We start from the raw sequence: 24,356 nt of genomic DNA, 5'->3' as shown, positions 1-24,356 counted from the left end.
CTCAAATGTGATTGTTGTTAGAGCCACCTGCCCTGACCCTGAGAATGGCATGTCTGTGATCCTCACCATGATCTTAAATCACCATGTAAGACTGAGCTTGAACTCAGCCTCTTTTCTGCTCACGTTCAACAGAAGGCCCTTCCAGGTGGGAGGAGATGCTCAGCAGAGCCATATTAAGGGTAGACTTGGGTGATTTGAAATCCCTCTACACTTCCAGGCTTCCTGCCAAATCCTTGGCTTCACGTTGGAATTTTCTGGGAGCATGAGAATTCATTCCATAAAGCCAATCTGGTCTTAACATCGTTTGACATTGACGATGATAATGCCAGGGATCAGGCTTTCTGAAGCACTTACTAAGCTTAGAAATCATTTGGCTGTAGGCAGTCTCCCCATGGAGGAGACTGAAAGTTGTAAAACCTTAGCATGCTGAAGTCATTGTTTCCCCCACTTCTCCAGCGTCTCCTCCACTCACAGACATCTGACTTCCTCACAACTTTGCCTGTGTCCTCATGTTCTTCCTTTTCACCCAAGTGTAGTCCCCCCAGTTAGCAGTCTGCACCTTTTCCTTTTTCAAAGACGAGAACCTGTCCGCAGTCAATCAATAAGCAGGTTTTAACTGAGCACTTACTAATTGCCACAGCACATCTTGATGCCCTTCATCCCTACCTCATGGGCCTCACTCTCACTGATAGGATTTTAGGCTCCCTTGGCCTAAACTTTTTTATTATTATTTATTTTTGAGACAGAGTCTTGCTTTATTGCTGAGGCTGGAGTGTGGTGGCATGATCATGGCTTACTGCAGCTTCGAACTCCCAGGCTCAGGAGATCCTCCCAACTCAGCCTCCCAAGAGCTGGAACAACAGGCATGTGCCTGGCTAATTTTTTAATTTTTTTTAGTGATGGTGTCTTGCTCTGTTACCCAGGTTGGTCTTGAACTCCTAGGTTCAAGGAATCCTCCTGCCTTAGCCTCCCAATGTGTTGAGAGGCATGAGCCACGGCACCCAGCCGGCTTAAACCTTTTTGCCCCTAATCTTTTGAACTCTTGAATTACCATCTAGCACACTCCTTCCTCTGTGCTGAACTCCCCACTCACTCCCCCAACTTCCTGCTCATACCTTCAACCCTTTCCCTGCAATCTGGCACCCACCCCCACTGCCCTCCTGAAGTTGCTCTCTCTGAGTGTTCCTGTGACTTCTCTCTTGCCTAATCTAATGCCGCCTCCTCCTCTGCTTCAATTTCTGGGGTTTTTTTTGTTTTTTTTTTTTTGAGACATTTAACCACCCACTTCTTGGAGTTCTGTCTTTCCTGGTTCACTGGTACCTTGTGTACTTTCCTGGTTCATCTCCTGTCCCTCGGATGACTTTGCATCCCTTTGGGGATTCTTTTGCCTTGCAGCTATAACTGTGGTGTCCTTCCATGCATGACTTTAGCGCTTTACTCTGCCCTTGCGTCTGTCCCCCGCTGAGCTCTGCCATCTCCCTGGCATCAGCCATCACTTTTGGGCTGATGCCTCCAAAGTTGTACTGCTGTCAGGGTGTCTCACCTGGGCCCCTCCATATTTCCTCTAGGGGTCTCTAGGGCATTCCTACTTGAGTATCTTGCTGTCTTCTCAGAGTTACCATGGTCCAAATGGAAGCAGCCATTTCTCCCTCCCTTTCCCAACCCAATTCTAACTTCTCCTTGAATTAAGCCAGGCTCCCAGACTTGAAACGTTGGTACTATCTTTGAAGGAGGCAAGACAGGATGTGGTTCAGAGAGGACTGCTAGAGTCAGGTGGACATTAGGCCACATCACAGCTTGGCCACGAGCTGGTTATGTGGCCCCAGGCAGGGTACTTTAACTTCTCTGTGTATTGATCCTTTAATTATTTAAAAAAAAAAAAAAAAAAAAAGAGGTGTAATAGTTTCTTCCTCATGGATCTTTGGGAGGATAAAATGAGAGACTGTCTATGAAGAGTTTAGTGCATTGCTTGGCACATAGTTAGCCCAGTAGTCCAGAGGCCCTCAAGCATTTATTTAAGCTGTTCCTCTGGAGCACCCTTCATTTCCTGTGGGTCTGGTTGGCTTCTCTTCTGAGAGTCAGGCCTTGTCACCCTTGCATTCTCATTGCTGGCTCACTTGGTTTTCTGCCCACTAGACTGTAAGCTCCCTGAGGCCAAGATTCTGGAATGCTCATCTTCATGTCCACAAGGCAGAGCACAATGTCTGCCCAATAAATAAATGTCATAGCTTGGAAGCCAGATTCTATTAAGTAATTTTATAATCTGTAGATCATATCTGGTATCTTTGTTAGTGCTCTATAACTTCCAATCTTGAACAAAAATAATCTATAATATACACTTAGAAATGTACAGCTTCCTGAACACTTTGGCATAAGTTACCCTGATAACTCCTCTCACCACATTGCTGTGAGTTTGCCAATAGAAGTACTATCCCTGTTTTTGGATGGGAAAACTGAGGCACAGAAAAGTTAAGTGACTTCCTCAAGAGGAATCAAAAACTTTCAAGTAATGTTTAGCCCCCTCCTGTGGTTCTACCTGTTCCTGAATTTCTAGAACAGTCAGAACTACTCAGTTGACCAGAGCACGACGTGCATACCTCTCTGCAAAGCTCTGATCACACTGTTGGCAAGCCTTTTTTTTTTTTTTTTAAGGACCAGATAATAAATATTTTAGACTTTGCAGGCCATATGGTTTCTGTCACAGCTACTCAGCTCAGCCATAGTAGTGCAAAAGCATCCATAAATAATATGTAAGGGAATCGGCATGGTTATGTTCCAGTAAAACCAGCCCATGGGCCAAAGTTTGCTGACCCCTGCTCTAAGCAGAACTAATTCCAGTTGAGAATTAGCAGATACACTTCCCCCCAGCTAGCCTGTTCAGGAGTGTTTTGCTTTGCCGCTACCAAAAGAGCTTCAGCTAACAATTGCTTTTCATTTCCAGATCCTGTCTCAGAAAGAAGAGTGGGAGAGCAGGACTCAGCACCAACCCAGGAAAAACCCACCTCACCTGGCAGGGCTGCTGAAAAAAGAGCAAAGGATGACAGTAGGCGGGTGGTGAAGAGCGCTCAGGACCTAAGCGATGTTTCCATGGATGAAGTGGGCATCCCACTCCGGGTACACTTAGAGGTCCTTCTTAGGCTTCATCTTAAGCTGTGACAAGTGTACACCCTGAGTACATGTGAACCCCATCACACCATCATCTCTATAAGCCCCATGAGTGCCAGAGCCCCCAGGAGCTGTGCTCCAGACTTGGTGTACAACAGCTTTTCCCAAAGTGGGTGTTGGATGTTATAAGTCCTACGAATAAAGCATTTCGTGGTCAAGTAACTGTGAGGAAAAGCTGAGTGGGACCAAGTCAGAGAGATTTCTCTGCTATAGAACTTTTCAGAGGCTTTGAGTATCTGAGTGTTCTAGGGACAATGTTATGGGCAGTCTTCCTTCATTATTGTTTTGTGTGATGCATGTTGAGAAATTCCTGGTCTAGGGTTAGACAATCCTGGGGAGAGTGGGAGGCCCAAGGTCCCTATTGACAGGTTCAGGAAGAAGATCTCCCTGGATGGGAGATCACGTGTCATCCCTAGTGAGTAGGGAACACTAAGGGAACCGCAGAATGGATTCCACCAGCCAAGCCTCCAGGACAGAGCAGGTCTCGTGGCATCTCTGACCCAGCTCTCCCCAGTAACACAGGCCTGCCGGTCCTGCGGGCCCTAAGGAATTCCAGGGAACAGGCTCCGATGGGCAAGAAACATTTAACCTAAAGCTGGGCAACTTTTGGAACTGGATTCGGGTGAATTCCGTTCTTTTCCGTGTGTCTATCAGACCATTGCCTGCAATATGTTCCACTGTGAATTCCATTTAACAAATGTGTTCTTTTGGAGGAGGCCAATAGAAACCACAGTGGGCTAAGCCTCAAAATAACTCTTCTCTGGTCCTAAGCAGTAATATAGAAGGAGAGTTATTCCTAAGAGAAATCGCAGCTACCATTTGCTGAGTACATTATCTCATTTAAGCATCACTCACCCGAGTGAATAATGGATACTAATATCATTTCCATCTTATAGATGAGGAAACAGGGACTCAGAGGGATTTGTTACTCATCCAAGATTGCACAGCTTGTGGGTGACAGAATGGTCTGTCTGACTCCCAAACCCTTACCCCCTAACCATCGTGTTGGATGGCCCTTCCACTCACCTTCTCATCAGTTCTGTGACTTTGGGCAGTTTGCTTTGTCATTCTGTATCTCATTTTCTCTTCTGTAAAGTGGGAGTGAAAATATCTAGCCACCTGTCTGTCACCTTCCTTGTTTTATTTTTATCTTAAAAAAAAAAAAAAAAAAAAAAACCCAGCCATTCCAACTTTGTGGTTAGGGTGAAAACTCTGGCAGTGGATGCTGTAATGAGTTATGTTTTAATGTATGCATTCTAAATCTGGCCCTATGCAAGGTGACTCGGATACATTGCTACTGAATAATCTAGAATGGGTGGGGGCACAGCATGATGAGCAAATATCCTTTGTCTCTTATATTTCTAGGAGACTTTCCTTCAGTTTAGCACAGTCTATATACAGAGGGATTCTCTCTAAAAATGAAATTTTAAAAATTTAAAAATTTTAAATGGATATCCTCATCCACTGTTTTCACACTCTGTATCCTTTCAGCCAAATATTACTCTGTAGACTGAGGTTTGGGATGCTTGGTTTTCTCTTTCTAAAAAGTTTTGCCTTTTTAAAAAAGATGAATGTGGCTGAGTTTTGAATTCAGATATCATTACTTTCCAATTTGATTTTGAAATCATAGGAGGTCTGAAATGTGTCAAGATACTCATTTAATTTTTCTCTTTGCCTTTATTTTTCTACAGAACACTGAGAGATCAAAAGACTGGTACAAGACTATGTTTAAACAGATCCACAAACTAAACAGAGGTACTGATTTTCATTTGTAGAAGCTGTGCTGTGCCATGTGCCAATACACTGTTTTGTGGGCCTGAACTCACTTTGCTAGGATGCCAGAAGACTGGGTCCTGCAGTTGGACCTCATTAGGTACTGGTCTGCCTGAGCCCAGCCATGCACCTTCAGAGCATAGGAGGGAGGAAGCATTTGTGTGCCTGCCTCAGAGTTGGAATTTGAGATCTGCTCTCAAATCCTCCCTCCCAGATGTGGAGTGCAGCAGACTGAGCCCAGCACTGTGCCTGTGCTCCAGCATCTGTCCGCCTGGGATGTGAGCAGCTCCCATCTCCCACCTGCTTCCAGCTTTAGGTATATCTCCCTATGTCAGCCCATGACTGCCTTGTGGGCGGAGTGAGTTGAGAATGCACCAAACTGGGAATTAAGAACACTGTTCTCTGGCCGGGCGCAGTGGCTCAAGCCTGTAATCCCAGCACTTTGGGAGGCTGAGGCGGGTGGATCACCTGAGGTTGGGAGTTCAAGACCAGTCTGACCAACATGGAGAAACCCTATCTCTACTAAAAATACAAAATTAGGCAGGCGTGGTGGCGCAGGCCTGTAATCCCAGTTACTTGGAGACTGGGGCAGGAGAATCACTTGAACCCAGGAGGCGGAGGTTGCGGTGAGCCAAGATCGCGCCATTGCACTCCAGCCTAGGCAACAAGAGTGAAACTGTCTCAAAAAAAAAAAAAAAAAAGTTCTCCCCTGGATTGAGTCCCCCAAGCACTCAGGTAACCTTGGACCAATCATGTACCTTTCTGTGTTTGTTCTGCTTCCCTTCCTCCAGAGGATGTCATAGGGTCTAAAGGAGAACACATTTGGCCTTATGAGGTAGAATTTATAGTACGCCTCTCAGGCTGTGCTAATATGAACAACAATCTTCCCTAGCTGAGAGCCAGCCTTTGGCAGGTAGCCCTGAGAGTCAGTCAGGAGCTGACACACCAGAGCCCGCTCAAGCTGAAAGAGCAGCGCTTCCAAATCAGATGCCAGCTGGGCTATCAGCAGGTGACCCAGCATGGAGAATTGCAGGCCAGTGCTTGGGCAGGACGTGACCCTACCAGCTCCCATCGCTGCCTGTGCCGCCAGTCAGCTGATAGGCAGGATGTACCTGCACCATGGGTAGGGTACCACTCCTCCCACGGGCAGAGCATCCTGCCCTTCCCCTTACCCAAATCCAGTCTGGCTGCCTGGCATGGATGACACATGAAGGCAAAGAGAAAGTGTTCTGGTCAGTGTTCCCACCTAAGCCCAGTCTGTCTGATGAGCTGCAGATGCCAGCTAACATCACTGTTAATTAACTCCCTCTGGGTTCAAAGTGAACCTGGGTGTGCCCGTGTTCAAACTATTTCTCAATATCGAAGTGCTCCAAGTATTGAGGCATTTAGCACTTCCAAGTCAAGAGTAAATCCACTGTGGTTGGATGGATGAGCATGGTCACAGTGGTGAAACTAAATGCTTGGATTTCTGTGATCAGATGGGGTCATCTCCACTCATCACTTCCTGAAGTCACTGCCCATTTCCTCTTGCAATCTGTGACTCTATCACCTTTAGACCCTGCTTTGGAAGCCTAATTGCAGAGACATGAATGCATGTAAATGTGCAAAATATGTAATTTTGCCCCACAGGCAGCTTTGGTCTTCTCATGTTATAGTTCTTAATCTAAATTGTAGGTGCTAAACAAAACTACGTGCCTTAATGGTAGGCAGAGGTATTTGAAAAATTAATGATCTACTTGTTTGCTGAATGTCCACAACACAAGCTTTGATTTAAAAAAACATTTTAGGATAGCTTGTTTATTACATACTATTTATTATCATACTTAGTATTTCTTGCCTATCAAAAGTAAGAACCTGAAGCTTTATGTTAAATGTTTCTTGCCCATTGGAGCCTGTTCATGGGAATTCTTTGTCCAAGAAGAGTAATGGTATTGTCTCTTTCGATGTGTCTCGGTAATTCAGGCAAAAGGACTGGATTTTTAAAAGCAGTTTGAATTTCTTTCATATCACTAGTGAAGCTTAGTATGTTCCAGAATTCAAGGAGCCTAACTTGTATGTGGATTCCTACTCGTTTATTCTCTCCATTTGTATCTTCCTCTATTCTCTCTCCCAAACCTGCTCCTCTGCCTAGACACTCCTGAAGAAAACCCTTATTTCCCTACGTACAAATTCCCTGAACTTCCTGAAATCCAGCAAACTTCTGAAGGTACCATAAACTTAGACAGCATATCTGTTGTCCGAGCTTTAAATTAATTCTTATAGTTCCATTGTAGGCATAAGATTTGGGCTTTTAGATTTTGTTTTCATAGTCGTTTTTGGCTGGTGAAAATTTTATTTCACTCATTTGCATGATGTGCTATGTGAAAATAACTAAATCCTTCCTAATTCATTAATCTGTTTTTAAGTGTGATGCCCGTGTGCTTTAATAACACTAAAATATTAGGTAATCAGTCATTCAAAAGAGTCGATTGGGATTTGTCACTTCCTCTACTTCCTGGTGGATAGTTTCAAAATCCACTGCTTTTCTCTGCTACAGAGGACAATCCTTACACTCCCACCTACCAGTTTCCTGCATCTACTCCTAGTCCTAAGTCTGAAGGTAATTAAAGGAAAATTGTGTGCCTCTCTTTGTACTGGTGCTGCTACTTTCTTTTTTACCTTGGGGTTTTTTCTGGTGGCTAAGGGCTGCTTCTCAGTCATTTGCTTCCCTCTAACCTTGTGTTTTGTGGTGTTGTCTCACTCCTTGCTGACTGTATCACCGGTGTCTATCCAGATGGTATTTTAGTCCTATTCCCTTAGGGTTTACATGATTAACAGGGTAGCCAGTGTTAGCTTAGTTATAATGCTTTGAACATGTGGGGCTCTGGTAAAAGCTGCCTTTACCCAACTACCCACGGCTTTGTACCTGAGGTGGTCACCTGATGCTGGTGGTTGAGCAGTGACTCAGGGAAGCTGAGTCATTATAGTGGGTGGGCAGGAGGTAGATCGGCAACCATCAACAGGAAAATTACCCGGTTCTCATGCCTGCAACTAACTCATTGCTGGGGCCCTCTTTTCATGGGCCCTCAGGGTATGTCTCTTTGGTAGGGAATTCCTAAAGAGGTATCCAGGTATAAGATTCAGTCATAGTGGGAGATGACATTTCTTGAAAATAAGGGTTTTAGCTAAGCTGGAAAACATTTTATGAAAGAGCTGGTTGGGAATTTGTACCTGCTGGAGAAGACAGCCACATTTGTGTCTAAGAAATATTATTTTGGGGGCAAAAAGTCTAAGTGTCAAGGAAGTTTCTAAAAGGTGAGTTAGGGGCAACATCTTAAGAATTGTCCTAATAGCAGGGATTATCTGATCTTTGGATGAGTAACGCAGAACAGGGTGAATAGATATGGTATGGAGGAGGAAGTTTTGTTAAATACTGTTCTAGGATGAGACGTTGAGTGCTCTGAACTTCATTCATTCAAGTAGTATTGAATACTTGCTGTGTGCCAGGCACTGTCGTTGGAAGTAATGCCATGAATAGGACAGGTACCCTGTCCTCAGAAGTTCCCATCTGGCAGAGAGTTCGGCAAGGCCACTTCAGCTTACTGTGTCCAGTGTGGGGGCAGTTGTGACAGCATGTGTCCAGAATGCCACAGAAAACCTTGCTGGCATACAGTGGGTCCTCAGTAATACCTGGAAACACTGATGAGTGAAGGCTTTGGACTATGGAGCCAGAGTTCTTTCTTAGGGATGAATGCTGGTGCCACAATCTTGATACTTCTCTGCTCTAATCAGCTCAGCAGACCATCCCTCTCAGCCCTTCTCATCATTGGTAAAGTTATTCATTTGATCATTCACCAAACTCTTATTGATCAGTCATATATGAGATGACACACTGGGATGTGTTGGATACAGTTAAAATACCGTAGTCCATTTTTGGTCTCTCATATGCCCCAGTCATTGGTTTCCAACCATTTCATGCCTGGGGCCTATTTTGAATGAAAAGAAAGGTCTACCAAATAAACCCAGACTTGCAGAACTAAAAGCTGGTAATTTAATTCTGATCAGTGACTTCCTCAAGGCCAAGAAGAGTCTCTTTGGTGTAGAGAGCCCAGTCTTTCTGTCTCACGGTACTGATTACCACACACAAGCACTGGTGAATAAACAACTGACTGAGTTGAGTTAGGGAGTTTTTTCAGAATAATTTTGACTAGTTGCAGTTTTTGATTTGTGCTTCATTTGGACTTGTGAACCCAGCCAAACTCGTAAGATAAGAGTTTCGTTTAAGGCAAAAAGCACAGAGCATGCAGAAGGCACAGTATCCCACGGACACAGGCAAAGGAAGGCCCACTTGAAGAAGTCCTGTGGAGGGGAACAGTGGCTCCCATCGGACTAGAAGACTGCCTTAGGCCTGCCACAGGCAGCACCCACAGCTTCCACAGTCAGCTTGGCTGTTGGTCCAAAGACAAGGTTTCATGGCTGCACAGCCAGAGCTCCCGTGTCATCAGCCACCACACCTAGCAACCGCTGCTAATGATCGTGTCTGATTTTTGGCATGCATCGAGCCCAGCATATGAAGGAACTGAATTTCTTTTCTTAGAGGCGTAAACAGTAAGGGATGTCATGATAACTTGTCACATATAATTTAGAAGCAAACCTTACTGTTTTTTAATTTTCAGAGACCGAAAGGAAGAAATAGTCTTAAAAAATAAAAAGGAAAAAATTAGATTGAACATAAAAAAATTAATAGCAAAGATGATTAGACTTTAACACAAGTTTCTAAAAAGACATCCTCCCTGGAGATCTTTTAAAAATAGGGTAAATTCCATCTCACGCCCCCACTCCTGCCTAGATGACATATTCAGGCATAGATCACTGATGTGTTCAATTAGATCAAGGCTTCTTACAAGTGAAGGAAACGTTTGAGCTAGATCATTTTAAATAATCACAGGGTTTTGGTTTTGAGGGTTTTTGTTTTTGTTTTTTTTTTAAACCATTTTAAGAGAGTCTCTGGATTTCATAATCCTTGATTTGTGGTTTTCATGTTGTCTGTGAGCTCCGGCAGGTCCTCATCAGCCCTGTCCGTGGTGCTGCTCCAGCCCTGTGCTCCTCAGTAGGTGGCCCTGCGCTCTGTGCACATCCTTCTTAACATAGGAAAGATGTATGCCTTTCAAAGAAAGCCATTCAAGACAGATTGGCACCGAGTGGAGGCTCTACCCAGAGATGTTAATGTGCATTAAGAAACAACGTTACTGAGAAATCAGAGCCATCATTCCAGAGTGTCTCTCCTGGGGAGAAGTTTGTTTTTACCGCTGGGTTTTTTTTTTGTTTGGTTGGTTTTAATTCAGGATTTGGAACTAGAATTATTTATGATAGACCTATCAAAGCCTAGCCTAAGGGCTGCCTTCCCTGTCTAAATTCTAGTTGTTTATGCGGTATAAAACAGACATTTCTGAAGATCTCGAAGCTGATTCTCCTCAGTAGTAAGCGACCGTGTGAAAGTTTGTTTATGCTGGCTTAGCAACCTTCTTTTTTCCCCCAGCTACAGTGAAAAAGCAAACTTCTGGCCAGACTTTTAGACTATAAATAGAGTTATCATGTCTCAGTCAATGAGGGTTAAACTGTTCTTTTTTAAAAAAGAAAACTTTGTAAATTCCAAGAAGGGGCAGTCACTTTTAGTCATTTTGTAATCTTGGAGACTGTTGTCTGTGGGATGAAAGAGATGTTAGCAGAAGGCAGAGGGGCAAACTGTGCAGAAAGAGCTTCAGAAATGCAGCCCCCACCTTCTCCTCTGCTGCTTTAAGGAACAGCAGTGTGGTGGCCAACATCTCAGCAGCCCAGAGTGGCAATCCTATTAATAATAATAGTCTTATAATGACATCACCACCACCTCAGTGACTATGTGGCTGTCATTAATTGAGCCCTTGCCACATACAAGGTTCTCTGCTGAATATATCACTATTATTATCTCATTTTCATTCTCCCAGCAGCCCCATGAAGTAACTCTTCATTTTATCAGTGAGGAGTATTAGGCTCAGAGAGATTAAGTAATATATGCAAGATTACACAGTAAGTAGCAGAACCAGGATTCAAACCTAGGTGTTTGGGGCTCTATAAACATAGGCTTTTACTCACGCTGCTATACTGCCCTGCGGATTCCTTTCCTCCTCCTGACTCTGTGTTCTTGGTTGTCCTCTTCTTGCCCAGAGGCTCTCTGGTACCCGACTGCAGGCATTCAGCTTCCCCTGAGTCAGTCCTGCCTCAGTCTGCTAAGCCAGTACCTCCCAGATGGTGCCTGGGAATTTATAAATAGGGACCAGGCACAGTGGCTCATGCCTGTAATCTCAGCACTTTGGGAGGCCGAGGTGGGCGGATCACCTGAGGTCAGGAGTTCGAGACTAGCCTGGCCAACATAGTGAAACCCTGTCTTTACTAAAAATACAAAAAAAATTAGCCAGTGGGTGTGGTGGCAGGCGCCTGTAATCCTAGCTACTTGGGAGGCCGAGGCAAGAGAATCACTTGAATCTGGGATGCAGAGGCTGCAGTGAGCCAAGATTGCACCACTGCACTCCACCATGGGCGACAGAGTGAGTCTCTGTCTCAAAAAAAAAAAAAAAAGAAAGAAAGAATATATAGTTAGGAAAACTCCCCAAGTGATTGACAGACAGGATTGGGAACCACGGGGATGGGGAAATACTAGTCTTTCCCAGCCCCCAAAAAGAGGTGAAGAAAATTGGCCAGATGCAATTTTGGGAATATGGATATAGGATGAGAATGGAGAATGCAGATTTTAAAGAATTAGCGCCCCCTACTCTGAACATGCCCAAATGATGTTGGCTCACTTGGCACATTTGATGTCAAGAAGAGGGAAAATATTTTCAAATAATGGCTCAGAATTTGCAGCAAAACCAAATAACTGGTATGTTACTTCATGGTCCGTGGCCTCTCCTGACTTTCCATGGCCTGTGAGGACCCACTGGACCATGTCAGCAAGAAGGTGAGTCCAGGTGAAGCCCCAGAGACCAGCTTTTTTCCCGTGCTTTCGGATGCCTCTTCTACCACTTCAGACTGGTGGTGGCCACTGCCACCTCTCAGTGATGTCCCTCAAGACACCACCTCTAGGCATCCCCAGGTTGTGGTGTCAAAATGGTCTGTCTCAGTGCTTCTTCCTCATTCCTAGAAGAGATTGCACTAAGGCAATGATTTAAAGATGCTCATCTTCTTAGGCACAGCTGTAGTTGAGTTAAAATAATTCTCTACTGGCCTTACAGGATTTGTAAGAATAGCTTTGTTTTGCTTGATTTCAAGCAAATAATTCTATTGTGAAGATGCTTGGCCAGGATCTGTGCCTCCTGCCCCAGACTCCAGCCAGTACTGCCCAGGGGAGGGGCTGAGTTGCTCTCCTAACGAGAGCCTCCCAGGAGATCTCCGCCTAGCAAGTGCAAAAGCCATTGACTGGCCTGCGGGATAGTTAAGAAACGTAGCAGTTACTCCCTTTGCACCTTCACAGCCCAGGAGTTCGATAGCAGATGAAGACGGTGAGTCTTCTTCTAACCCCATGGTTCTCCCAAACTTTCTCCTTTAACTTATTTTTTGCTCCACCTCATTCTCTTCTTCAGAGTTCTGTTTTTTCTCTGACTATGTCTTCTATAACTACTGTACACCCTACCCTGGTCTTTTTTTGCATTCTTTAGAACTTGATGCCACATCTGTAATCCCAGCTACTCAGGAGGTCAGGGCAGGGGGACCCCCTGAGCCCAGGATTTTGAGGCTGCAGTGAGTTACTCCCTCCAGTGTGGGCGACAAAGCGAAACCCTGTCTCTTTAAAAAAAAAAAAAAAAAAAAAAAAAACTTGATGGCCTTTAGCTAAAATGTAGACAGCTTTGTAATGCTTTCCCCCAAGCTCCCTGGGCTTCCTGATGTCCTTGCCCTTTTGTTTGTTCTTCCCTTCCCACCCCACCCAGACTCAGTACCCAACTCTACATCTGTGTCTTTTCCCCTGACTACTATTTTTGTTCATGGGGGTCATGTAGGACTGTCTTTACCCTTTTATCCTTTCTCTTCCTAAGTGTGAGGGGTAAAGCCAGAGGAGGATTTAGGTTGCGCAGTGGAAGAAAGATTGTGTCAAAAATGAGCCATTAATATTTGGAAAATTGTTTTAAGTTTAAAAGCCTGAGAAATGCATAAAATTGAAATTTAATTGATACAGGCAAGTGGTTATGCAAATGATTTTTGCCCATCCTCCCATTTTAGTCAGTTATGTAGTTTTTCAGAACAACTTTCAACCAGTACTTTCTTCAGTTGTCTTTGAGATTTTTATAAACTAAAGAAGAAGCAACAGAAAAAAAAGTGATTTGGAAGCTCATTTAAAGTCACTGTGCTTGAAAAAGCAATTATGTGGCTCCTGGCAGTTGTAGGAGAGTGGCTGTCCCCAAATTGAGCTACCAAGGACAGATTGTCAAAGCCCAGAGAAGAATCATTGTGTAAACATTAGAGCCCAGCAGGACCTTCAGAGGCCTAAGTGAGATGTTTGCCCTGTGTAAATCCCATGCAGTGTTACAGCTTCCTGGAAATCACTGGCATAGGAAGGTCCGAGTGTTGCTGCCAAGGTTTGATGTCTGCTGCCTGGAGCTCTGAGGAGCACAATTAGCACGTGGTTCCACCATGAGCAGAAACCACCAGATTTCTGCACAGCTGAGCCCACTCTGGCATTGTTTTAAAGGCCCTTGGAGAAATACCGAAGGCAGAGCTTCAGGTGCTAGGTAATAGACAATTTGAGAAACATTTCATTTAACGTGTCTTAACTATGTTAAGCACACTTGTCTCATTTGGCTGGCTCTAGTGTGGAGAAATGCAGACATGCTCCTTACACTGTTTTCCCATTCCTTGGTATTTCTAACTGCATACCCATCTTCCCCATTGTGGACTTAGCCTCCCAGGAAAAGGCAGCAAGGAGCAGCAACTATTAATAAAAGGTGTACAGGCCAGGTGCGGTAGCTCATGCCTGTAATCCCAGCACTTTGGGAGGCTGAGGCAGGTGGATCACCTGAGGTCAGGAGTTCGAGACCAGCCTGACCAATATGGTGAAACCCTGTCTCTACTAAAAATGCAAAAATTAGCTGGGCATGGTGGCGGGCGCTTGTAGTCCCAGCTACTTGGGAGGCTGCGACAGGAGAACTTCTTGAACCCAGGAGGTGGAGCTTGCAGTGAGCCAAGATCACACCACTGCACACCAGCCTGGGCAGCAGAGCAAGACTCTGTCTCAAAAAAAAAAAAAAAAAAAACAACAGATGTAGCAAGAGTGACTCAGTGTTACCCGTTGTCCCTGGAGACCAGCAAGAGGAAAACTAGAAATGTGAGGCAACTCAGAAAACTTGCTTAAACATCACTGAGGGCGAGGGGATGCAAAAATCGGGCAAAGGCTTCAGGGGCCGGAAATTGGCTCAGCCAACAGTGCAGTGCATGCCTTGAGTTTCAAGACAGCATCTTTCTCTGCCTCTTCTATAAGAACATGGTAATAGAGTAGCCAGTCTTTCAGTTTTCCCAGGATTGGGCAGATGAAGCTGGGGTGAAAGAACGCAGTGGGCATCTCTGTCCCGGGGCTACGAGATGACATAGGGAAATGGAATCTGAAAGACCTTGAATCCATTTCTACTTTGTCTTTCTCACCCTGCAGCCAAGGGCAAATCTTCTCAACCTACTTGGGCTTTAGTTTCCTTGTCTGTAAAATGAGGAATTTTGAGTTTTTTGCAAGGTTTAAGTGAGATGACATTAGTAAATTACCAGCCATTGTTAGTCACTTAACAATGGGAGCTATAATTATTATTTTTATTCATAAGCTGAGGTAAAATATTCTTCCATTAGATTTACAAGACAAGCATCAAAAATTAAAAGAATAGATTTTACATGCCCTAGAACTTGTCCTGCGTTATAGTTGTTCAGATGAATCTATATGACTTCAGTTTGTCCTATTCAAAGTTCATGAGCTGAAATCCACATATCAGAACCTGTGGATCCTTTGAGAGAAATGAAAACTTGTTCACAGAGACTCCCCTGCTCCGTTTTAACCTGGCGTGGGTGAGATTTCTCTACTGATACTGAATAAGAAACAAGTGGCTTTTCTTTTTTTTTAGGGAGAAATTCTTGCTCTGTCATGTCACGCAGGCTGGAGTGCGATGGTACTGCAGTCATAGCTCACTGCAGCCTCAAACTCCTAGACTCAAGCCATCTTCCTACCCCAGCATCCCAAGTAGCTAGGACTGCAGCTGTGTGCCACCATGCGTGGCTAATTTTTAAAAATTTTTTGTAGAGATGGGATCTCGCTATGTTGCCCAGGCTGGTCTTGGATTTCTGGCCTCAAGACATCCTCCCTCCCCAGCTTCCCAAAGCATTGGGGTTGCAGGTGTGAGCCACCAGTCCCATCCAAGAAAGGAGCTTTAAGCACATTCAGTTCTTCAGACGCCTCTGTTACCTGCATCCCCTAACTCCAACTTTCCTGCTTCTCTTTCTCCTTTTTAAAGTACATACACTGTTAAACTTGCCAAGTAGTGCTATTTTTTTCCCCATCTTACAAGAACTATTTCTCATTTTCTTCTTCCTTTTTTTTTTGTTTTTTTCTTTTTGAGACAGAATCTCACTCCATTACCCAGGCTGGAGTGCAGGGGCATGATCTTGGCTCACCCCAGCCTCCGCCTCTGGGGTTCAAGCAATTCTTCTGCCTCAGCCTCCCAAGTAGCTGGGACTACAGGCGCATGCCACCATGCCTGGCTAATTTTTGTATTTTTAATAGAGATGGGGTTTTACCATGTTGGGCAGGCTGATCTTGAACTCCTGACCTCAAGCGATACACCCACCTCAGCCTCCCAAAGTGCTGGGGTTACAGGCGTGTGCCACCACGCTCAACCAGTATTTCTTATTTTCTTCTAATAAACCTTCTAGAGTTCCACGTTAGAAAGCTCTAGAGAGAAACATTTTTTAAAGAGCTCAGGCTTAAACAGCAAAACTAAACAAAACAAAACAACTCTGAATATTTAAATGCCACTCCTCTCCACCCAGTGAAAACTTTGCTTCTTACTTCATGAACCAGGTAATAGTTATAAATTAACCTTCATCTCATCATCTACTAATAAGCTGTAATTTCTCCGTGAGATGTACAGGGTTTTGAGCTAAAATGCTAGACTACATTTTAAGCAGTGCATACATCAGCTTCTAACTAAGCTAACTTTTCATTCGAGCATTTTCATTGCAGCACTTTTTCTAATCAAGTCCCTGTAATCAAAGCTCATTTTTAGTTTTCTTTGACATCATGGCATTTTGTCAGTATAATCAGACGTTCTGTTTAAAAAAACAAAAAACTGGAAACACACAATTTTTCAGAATAATCTTTCAAAAAATCTTTTTCTGGATCCCACTTTATCTTCTTCCCCTGTTCTATTTTTAGAAGATAAATAAGCTTACACACTCACTTTAAAATAGTGAAAGGCTTATTGGTGGGAAAAAAACCTTAAGCCCTGTTCAACCTTGATATTGATAAATTCTTAAAAGTGAGGGAAGGAAGTAGGGGAAAAGGCACTTTGGTACCTGATGCCTGTCCCTTATTTGGGCCAAGGGGGACCTGAGACAAATAAAAATGGGGAAAAGAGGGGACAAGAAGTAGTGATTGTTAGAGAGGCTGTCTGAACTAATAGCAATGTTAGCTTATTTATATTTTACAAAATATTCTGGCCTTGTCTCTTCTGAAACTTCAAATGATTTGTATAGAAACAAGGACTTGATTAACACGAAGTCACCTCCATACAGTGAATTCTTTGACTTGGCTTTGCGGGTTAGTTCATGTGCTTTGCTAAAGTTGTCATGAACTTTAGGGAAGGAGTTGGGTCTTCATTCCATGTATGTGAATTTTGAATCCAGATTAGCAAGATGTTAGAACACGGGAAAGGCTATTTCAGACTAACTCGTTTTGGAGTAGTGCTTTGGAGGGATCATCATGGATGTAGTGACTAGATAGAATGCATTTTCGGGACAGTCCCACTTTAAAAACCTGTTCCCATCGATGTGCCTGTGGTCTGATTTTTAGTTCAGAAAGTATAACCACTTCCACAAGGGGTTCAGATCATTATACATTCTGCAAGTTTTAGAACCCAGTGTCAAGCCTACATAGGGATGTGTGTCATGCCTTTGGAGAGCCACCTCCCACCATAGAGACACGTGTGAGTTTGATTTGTTCCAGAGTTGCAGTTTAGATACTCACTCTGAGTAGTACCTTTGCAGAGGAAGCCGTTTAACCATGGGTCTCTTGTGTTCTAAGGAAACAAATCTACTCAGGGAACCAGATTGAGGTGGAATCAAAACAAATTTTGATGAGAATTTTCTTAAATTCTTCCCTTAGCTGCAGAACTTCTTTGTTAATGATGTATATGAAAGCTTACCATATAAAACAGGTCAAAGCCGAGGCAAGGAGCTAGAAAACCCACCCTTTGGGCCTCTCCTTCCCATCCAGTAGCAGCCCGAGGCCCTGCTGAGAGGCCTTTCAAGACACTGTTGAACTTGGTGGGCTTAACCATACACTGAGCTGGCGCGGCCGGGGATCCATCTCAGCCCCTGCTTCCCATTCAGCCAGACCCAGACCCTGCATTCCAGCTTTGGTTGTGTGGATCCTCTGGAGGAGGACCCTTGGCTGTTTGTCCCCATGCATTTCTTGATGTCAGGCAGCAGCATCCGCCAGTTGTGACTGTCCTGCCTGGACTACAGGTTTGGTTGGATGTGCTCTACAAACCTTGCTCCTCTCAAACGTGCGCTGCCATGGTGTAGCTTCCGGCGCTTCACTCTACTTCTCTCTGCTGGGATCCCTAGTGGGGCTGGATGCTTGTACCAGACTGTGGAAATGGGGAACATACAACTTGGTTCTCTTACCTTCGCCAGACTTCTCCTGACTACATTTTGTTTTGTTCAATAGATGATGATTCAGATCTGTACTCTCCCAGATACTCGTTTTCTGAAGACAGTAAGTGACTTCGAATAACCTGGTTGTGGGGGAGGAAGGGAAAGTGGTGGATGAAGGAAGATAATCACCCTGTTTTCAGTTTTCGTGAGTTTTAAGTCTTTTGTCTGCACTCTTTCTCCAGCAAAATCTCCCCTTTCTGTGCCTCGCTCAAAAAGTGAGATGAGCTACATTGATGGTGAGAAGGTAGTCAAGAGGTCGGCCACGCTACCCCTCCCAGCCCGCTCTTCCTCACTGAAGTCAAGCCCAGAAAGGTAAGTGCCCACTTGTCTCTCATTCATCCAGCCTGGGCCTCGTCAGTGTTCATTGAGACCTAGGAGCCTCCATTCTTAGGAATGTGGAATTTGAGTCTGTCCCCTGTCACCTGTTAGCAGTGACTTCTTATTCCTTAGCCTCAATGTCCTCCTCTGTCAAATGGGGATAAAAATAGCATGGTTCCTAGTAAGGATAGTGCAAGGATAAAATGAGATAGTGCATGTAAACATTCCTGGTAGCACTTGGCTCAGAGTATGAGCTTAATTAATATTGACTATCATTATCATCACTTTTTACATTTTCACAAGAGAAATCTTAACTGCAAGATTTGTCACACGTTGTCACATTCTTTGTGCATACTGTGTTCACATATTCATAGCAATGACTATAACTTTAAAAAGAAGCCACACTTTTTAATGTCCATTTACTCATACAACATGTATTATTGAGACATAAGCCTTGGACTTGTTCTAGTGACGACATTAATAAATCTCTTAAAATGCCTGCACCAAACAACACAGTTTTCTTTTTCTTGAGTTTTTTTTTTTTTTTTTGAGACGGAGTTTTGCTCTGTCGCCCAGGCTGGAGTACAGTGGTGCGATCTCTGCTCACTGCAACACTCTGCCTCCTGGGTTCAAGCAGTTCTCATGCCTCAGGCTCCCAAGTAGCTGGGACTACAGGTGTGCACCACCACTTGCGGTTAATTTTTGTGTTTTTTTAGTAGAGACAGGGTTTCACCATGTTGGCTAGGCTGGTCCCAAACACCTGACTTGAGTTCTTATCCCTAAAAATGCCCTCTGAAGCAACTTTCTCATGCTATTTAGACAGGTGTTCCATGCATCTTCCAGCCCCAACTTACACCACTTCTCAACTCACAGAAGGCTCTGGCCAAACAAAAGTATTTACTTCTTCCTTAAATACACATCCAATTTCATACCTCTATACCTTTTCCAATCTCATAGACAAATTAATGGCTGTTTTAAAAGCACCACACAAACTTAAGTGGCATCTGCCTGAGGAGTTTGATAATTAATTTGAAAAGAAAGCTGGGTATACCTGCAAATCCCTTATAGGTACCTTCATCCAGAACCCACTGGGTGTATTCTCTGCAGATGTATTATGGAAGGATATAGGTATATAAAAATCATTATCTGCCTTCAAGAAGTTTACAGCCTTGCATGAAAAACTTAATATAATCACAGAGCAAAGTACAGTAATGCACAAATAAAAAATTTGCAAAATAGAGCTTATCGTAACCAAAACAGCTTGGTACTAGCATAAAAGCAGACATGTAGACCAATGGAACAGAATAGAGAACCCAGGAACAAATCCACACACCTATTGTGGACTCATTTTCCACAAAGGTGCCAAGAACACACACTGGGGGAGAGACAGTCCCTTCAGTAAATGGTGCTGGGAAAACTGGCTATGCAGAAGACTGAAGCTAGACCCCCATCTCTCACCATATACCAGAATCGGTTACTGACTTGAATCTAAGGTCTCAAACTATGAAACTGCTATAAGAAAACATTAGGGAAAATCTCCAGGACATTGGTCTGGGGAAAAATCTCCTGAGTAATACTTCACAAGCACAGGCAACCAAAGCAAAAATGGACAGATGGGATCATATCAAGTTAAAAAGCGTTTGTACAGCCAAGGATACAATCAACAATGTGAAGAGGTAACCCAGTTACCTCTTCCCTATTCCAGTGTGAAACAGGGAAGAATGCAGTTATGGTAGCAGCTAACATTTATTGTGTGGTTACCATGGGCCTGGTACTCTGCTCAGTGATTTACATGCGCTGTCTCATGTAAATTGTTTAGTCCTTACAACAACCCCATTTTTCAGATGAGGAAACTGAGATACCAAGAGGTGAAATACTTGTCTAAGATCACCTCGCTAGCAAGGGGTGTGGCAGGATTTGAACCACAGTCAACTGGCTCCAGGACCTGTGTTCTCTCTCACTGCAGTAGTGTGAGTGGGAAGTACAGGCATGTCTGTGGAATGCAAAGCCCATGAGAGTGAAGCAAGGTGAAAGATTTTTCCAGAGCCAGCTTTGATGCTGCTGCCACCTCCTTTCCTGTTGCTTTCTCCTCTCCCCTTCCTGGTGCCTGATTTTGAGCACAGGACATCTCAAACCTTTTGTGAAGCGAACACCAAAGTTTAACTGGTTGTTTTGAGAAGCAAACCAGCACAACTAAATTGTTCACCCTGACTCCGATTTTATGCTTTGGATATAAAGTTCTTTGATTACACTGCAGCCATCCAAAGTCAGACTGTGTCAGAAGCGAATGCCAGTTGTCATGAAAATAGCTCTAATAGAATTTTCTTTCTACAGAAATGACTGGGAACCCCCAGATAAGAAAGTAGATACAAGAAAATACCGTGCAGAGCCCAAAAGCATTTACGAATATCAGCCGGGCAAGTCTTCCGTTTTGACCAACGAAAAGATGGTAATGTGCATATTAAAGTTCTTTTGTCTCACCTTGCCCATGTTCTTTAATCAGAATGCATTGTGCAGTTGGATTACATTCTTTCCCCCTTGAGATAGACTTGCTTTGTTTTGAAGATAATGACAAAAATGAAATACTTTTACCATTTTCAGTTTTGCAGGTGTTCATAAAACAAGTCCCGCGAGTCTGCTTTTAAAAAATCCTCTTACTGTGGCTCTGTTGCTCTTTTTGTGCATGGTTTTAACTAATATTAATTTTTCTACTAACATAAAGATTGATTTTGCTGCTGTCTTTTTTTAAATGTCTAAGTGTTCATTTATCAGGCTTGTCATTAAGTGGACTGAAGTCTAGTTTTTTTTAAGTGACTCTGAACAGGCATAAATTTTGTACAAGTTGCTAGAACATCATTAAAAGCTACATAACTGATAGGATGTTGTGACTTGGAAAAAAGGCCCCAGGCTGTTAGAATCTATCTTTTAGGTCTTCCTTTTCTGACAAGTGCAATATTGCGGACTAATTTCATATTCGACCTGGTTTATGATTCCCTATAACAGTTCACATCTCTAAGCAATTATGAGTGGGGGAAATGGTGTGTATGCATATAGCAGACCACCCTGGAAAAGCAGCCTCTTCTGTGAAACAGGGAGAATTCTTACACATTCGGTAGTTTCATACCTGCCAATCATGCGTCCTTTTATTCACCCTTCATTAGGAAAAGCTGGTTTGGAATTGTGATCCTAGTTAAGGGGTTCTCCAAAGCTTCATAAACATTGCAGTCCTCCAGCGGGACAGCAGGATGGAACTACTATGCTGGGGGTTGGTTTTTATTAAAATGTGGTCACCACAATGTGTGCAGAATAAGCAGGCCTCTGAAATGCAGGCTCCAATTATGTTCCCTTTGCCTCTTCGGCTCTACAAGTTTTGAAAGAAGAATCGATTTGATTTCTACTGAGATAAAAATGTGACATCTCTAAAAGCACTGAACGATAACTCATTTTAATTAGGAAAAAAGGTCAACAGGTCACAGACATACTTGGAGTTGTCGTTCTGCAGCGTTCACTATGCACCACAGTTATTTCAAGCAGAAAGTTCAGAGAGGAGCACAGAATTTTACCACTGCCCTTCTTTGGAGGTTCTCTGCTGTTAGAAGATACCGTACGTAAGAAACATGGAAGGTAACCTTGCACCCAGGTGCCCCTGCAAAGAAAGTCATGCTCCTTGGGTTTATTTGCAACATTAATAATAAGTCTGGGACCCACCATTACATATGAATACGTTTAAATGATTTCAGGGACTCTGTAGACCTTTGGGTGTTTTTGTCTTGGCAGTATCACCGTTTATAGTTTTTCATGGCTCTTACTGAAGGCTCCCTTTTCTCAATTTCTCCTTTGTTTCCAGCTCCTTTCCCTGGTTCTTAGTCATTTAACCACTACTGAGAACTAGGAAAAACAACATAGTTTTGTTTTTCTCATTGATACTGCGGTAGTTTATGAGAATCTTCCATACCACACTTCTTGGGATCATTTACGTTGTTTTTACAGACCCTGAAAAGTAACACACAGTGCCCCACGGGGCCCTCTTGGAGAATGGTGGTGAGCATGCACGTGGATTGCAAAGCTGCTCTGTGTAGTACCAAGCCCTAGGCCAAGCCACTAATGGGGCTTGAACACCAAAGGCAGGCCAGGGCGGAGTAGGAATGTCCAATAGTTTCACCCAATTTAGCTCTGTTCCTCCAAAGAGAAGTCTTAGTTGAATCTTAATCTTTTGACAGTCTGCCCTTCACAGTAGTCGAATTCATCCTTTATGTTTGATTTCGTTTCCTGCTGTTTTTATCACATGGACAGAAAAGGTGAAGTGTGAGTTTCAGCATGCAAGTCTTGGCTTTTGGTATCTAGTATCTGGTTTGCCAGAATCTGAGCGTACACCCCCAAAACACACACTTGCATTGTTAACTGTGGGTAAGTATACTCACTAGTGACAGATGTAGAATCTAAGTCTGCTCTCAGATACGCACTACCTCATTTTGGGAGAAAAACTGCTTTTTCCATTTGAGGTACTGATGTCTGCTTAACTCTGGCAATTTAAATTGTGACTTCATAGGCACATCTATGCATGGTTAGCAGGAGAGGTTGCCCTGGAGCTCACCTTGCCCCTGGAGCATACTCAAATCATTCCAGAAAGATGGAAGAAACACTGTACTGCCTTCAAAACTCCCTATAGAAGACTTACAACCTTGATGACCTAGTCATCTATTTGAAAGACTCATATGAAGGTCTTTTTTTTTTTTTTTTTTTTTTTTTTTTTGAGATAGGGTCTCACTCTATCACCCAGGCTGGAGTGCAGTGATGTGATCATGGCTCACTGAAGCCTTGACCTCCCAGGCTCAGGCAATCCTCTCACTCTCAGCCTCCCAAGCAGCCGGGGCTACAGGCATGCACCACCATCCCCAGCTAATTTCTTTCTTTGTTTTTTTGAGACGGAGTCTCGCCCTGTTGCCCAGGTTGGAGTGCAGTGGTGCAATCTCAGCTTACTGCAATCTCTGCATCCCGGGTTCATGCAATTCTCCTGCCTCAGCCTCCCGAGTAGATGGGATTACAGGCATGCACCACCACGCCTGGCTAATTTTTGTATTTTTAGTAGAGATGAGGTTTCACCATGTTGGCCAGGCTGGTCTTAAACTCCTGGCCTCAAATGATCCGCCCACCTCTGCCTCCCAAAATGTGGGATTACAGCCGTGAGCCACCGTGCCTGGCCCCAGCTAATTTTTTTTTTTTTGGTAGAGATGGGGTCTCACCATGTTGTCCAGGCTGGTCTCAAACTCCTCGGCTCAAGCAATCTACCCCTCTTGGCCTCCCAAAATGCTGGGACTATAGACTTGAGCCACCAAGCCTGGCACGTATGAGGGTCTTTATCTCTGCTTGGTCCCCTCTTATCATAGTAGGATACCTTTTTCTCTTCTAGCCTTGGAATTGGAGATCTATTGGTCAGTCCTTGCTTTGTCAAAAATGACCTTTTTCAGGACTCTTTCTTCATCATACCTTCCTCTAAGTCTCTTACAGAAGTTCAGCTCAGTTAAATACGTATATATATATATGTGTGTGTATATATATGTGTGTGTGTGTGTGTGTATAGTAGGACAGATAGATATTAAAAGAGTGATTACAGACGCAGTATACATTTGGAAGTGTAAAACAAGGGGATTTATGCAGCTTGGTTTCTTCCCAGTTCACCCTCACTTTGAGTTCCTTCCCTGACTTTTCAGCATGGTCATTTAGCCCTGCTTTAGCTTGGTGTCATTGCAAACTTAGTGGGCCTGTGCCCCTGTGATGTGGAATATGAAAAGGGGAATGTGGTATAGTGTAAAGAACACTGGACTAGGAATTGGAAGATCGGGTGGGTCAAATGTGATAATATGGGTACAGTAACTCTGAATATTAATCAAGTACTACACAGACATACCACATTCAGGTGATTTATTTAATTGGAATTTGAAGCTGGTCTCTGGCTTCTATTCAAGAAGCAAAACTGTCTTTGAGGAGAAGCTGGCAATTTTCTGGTGAGTTACCTGCCCTTTTCCAAGGATTTTTTTTTTTTTTTTTTTTGAGCTGGGAGAGAATCCCGCTGTATGACCGAGCTTGCCCAGGCGTTATGGAATTTTCCTTGTCTGCCAGGCCAGAGTTCCTGCTCTGTGTCCAGAAGGATGTTTTTCTATTGGTCTGTTCCATAACAGGAT

General features: G+C 43.7%; 1 protein-coding gene across 1 annotated transcript in view; it reads left to right on the top strand.

The window, feature by feature from the left end:
* The window catches only part of SORBS1 (sorbin and SH3 domain containing 1), a 204,791-nt gene that overhangs the window by 113,048 nt on the left and 67,387 nt on the right, over positions 1-24,356 (top strand). The window contains exons 12-18 of the mRNA XM_011999903.1: positions 2,942-3,114; positions 4,857-4,920; positions 7,070-7,144; positions 7,475-7,537; positions 17,870-17,917; positions 18,039-18,168; positions 20,509-20,623. Coding sequence (XP_011855293.1) covers positions 2,942-3,114; positions 4,857-4,920; positions 7,070-7,144; positions 7,475-7,537; positions 17,870-17,917; positions 18,039-18,168; positions 20,509-20,623 — 668 coding nt within the window. The remainder of the gene's footprint in view (positions 1-2,941; positions 3,115-4,856; positions 4,921-7,069; positions 7,145-7,474; positions 7,538-17,869; positions 17,918-18,038; positions 18,169-20,508; positions 20,624-24,356) is intronic.

This window comes from Mandrillus leucophaeus, unplaced genomic scaffold, assembly GCF_000951045.1.
Source record: "Mandrillus leucophaeus isolate KB7577 unplaced genomic scaffold, Mleu.le_1.0 Scaffold117, whole genome shotgun sequence".
Classification (NCBI taxonomy): Eukaryota; Metazoa; Chordata; class Mammalia; order Primates; family Cercopithecidae; genus Mandrillus; species Mandrillus leucophaeus.
Note: the sequence above shows the minus strand (reverse complement) of the source record. Positions and strands in the feature narration are given on the sequence as shown.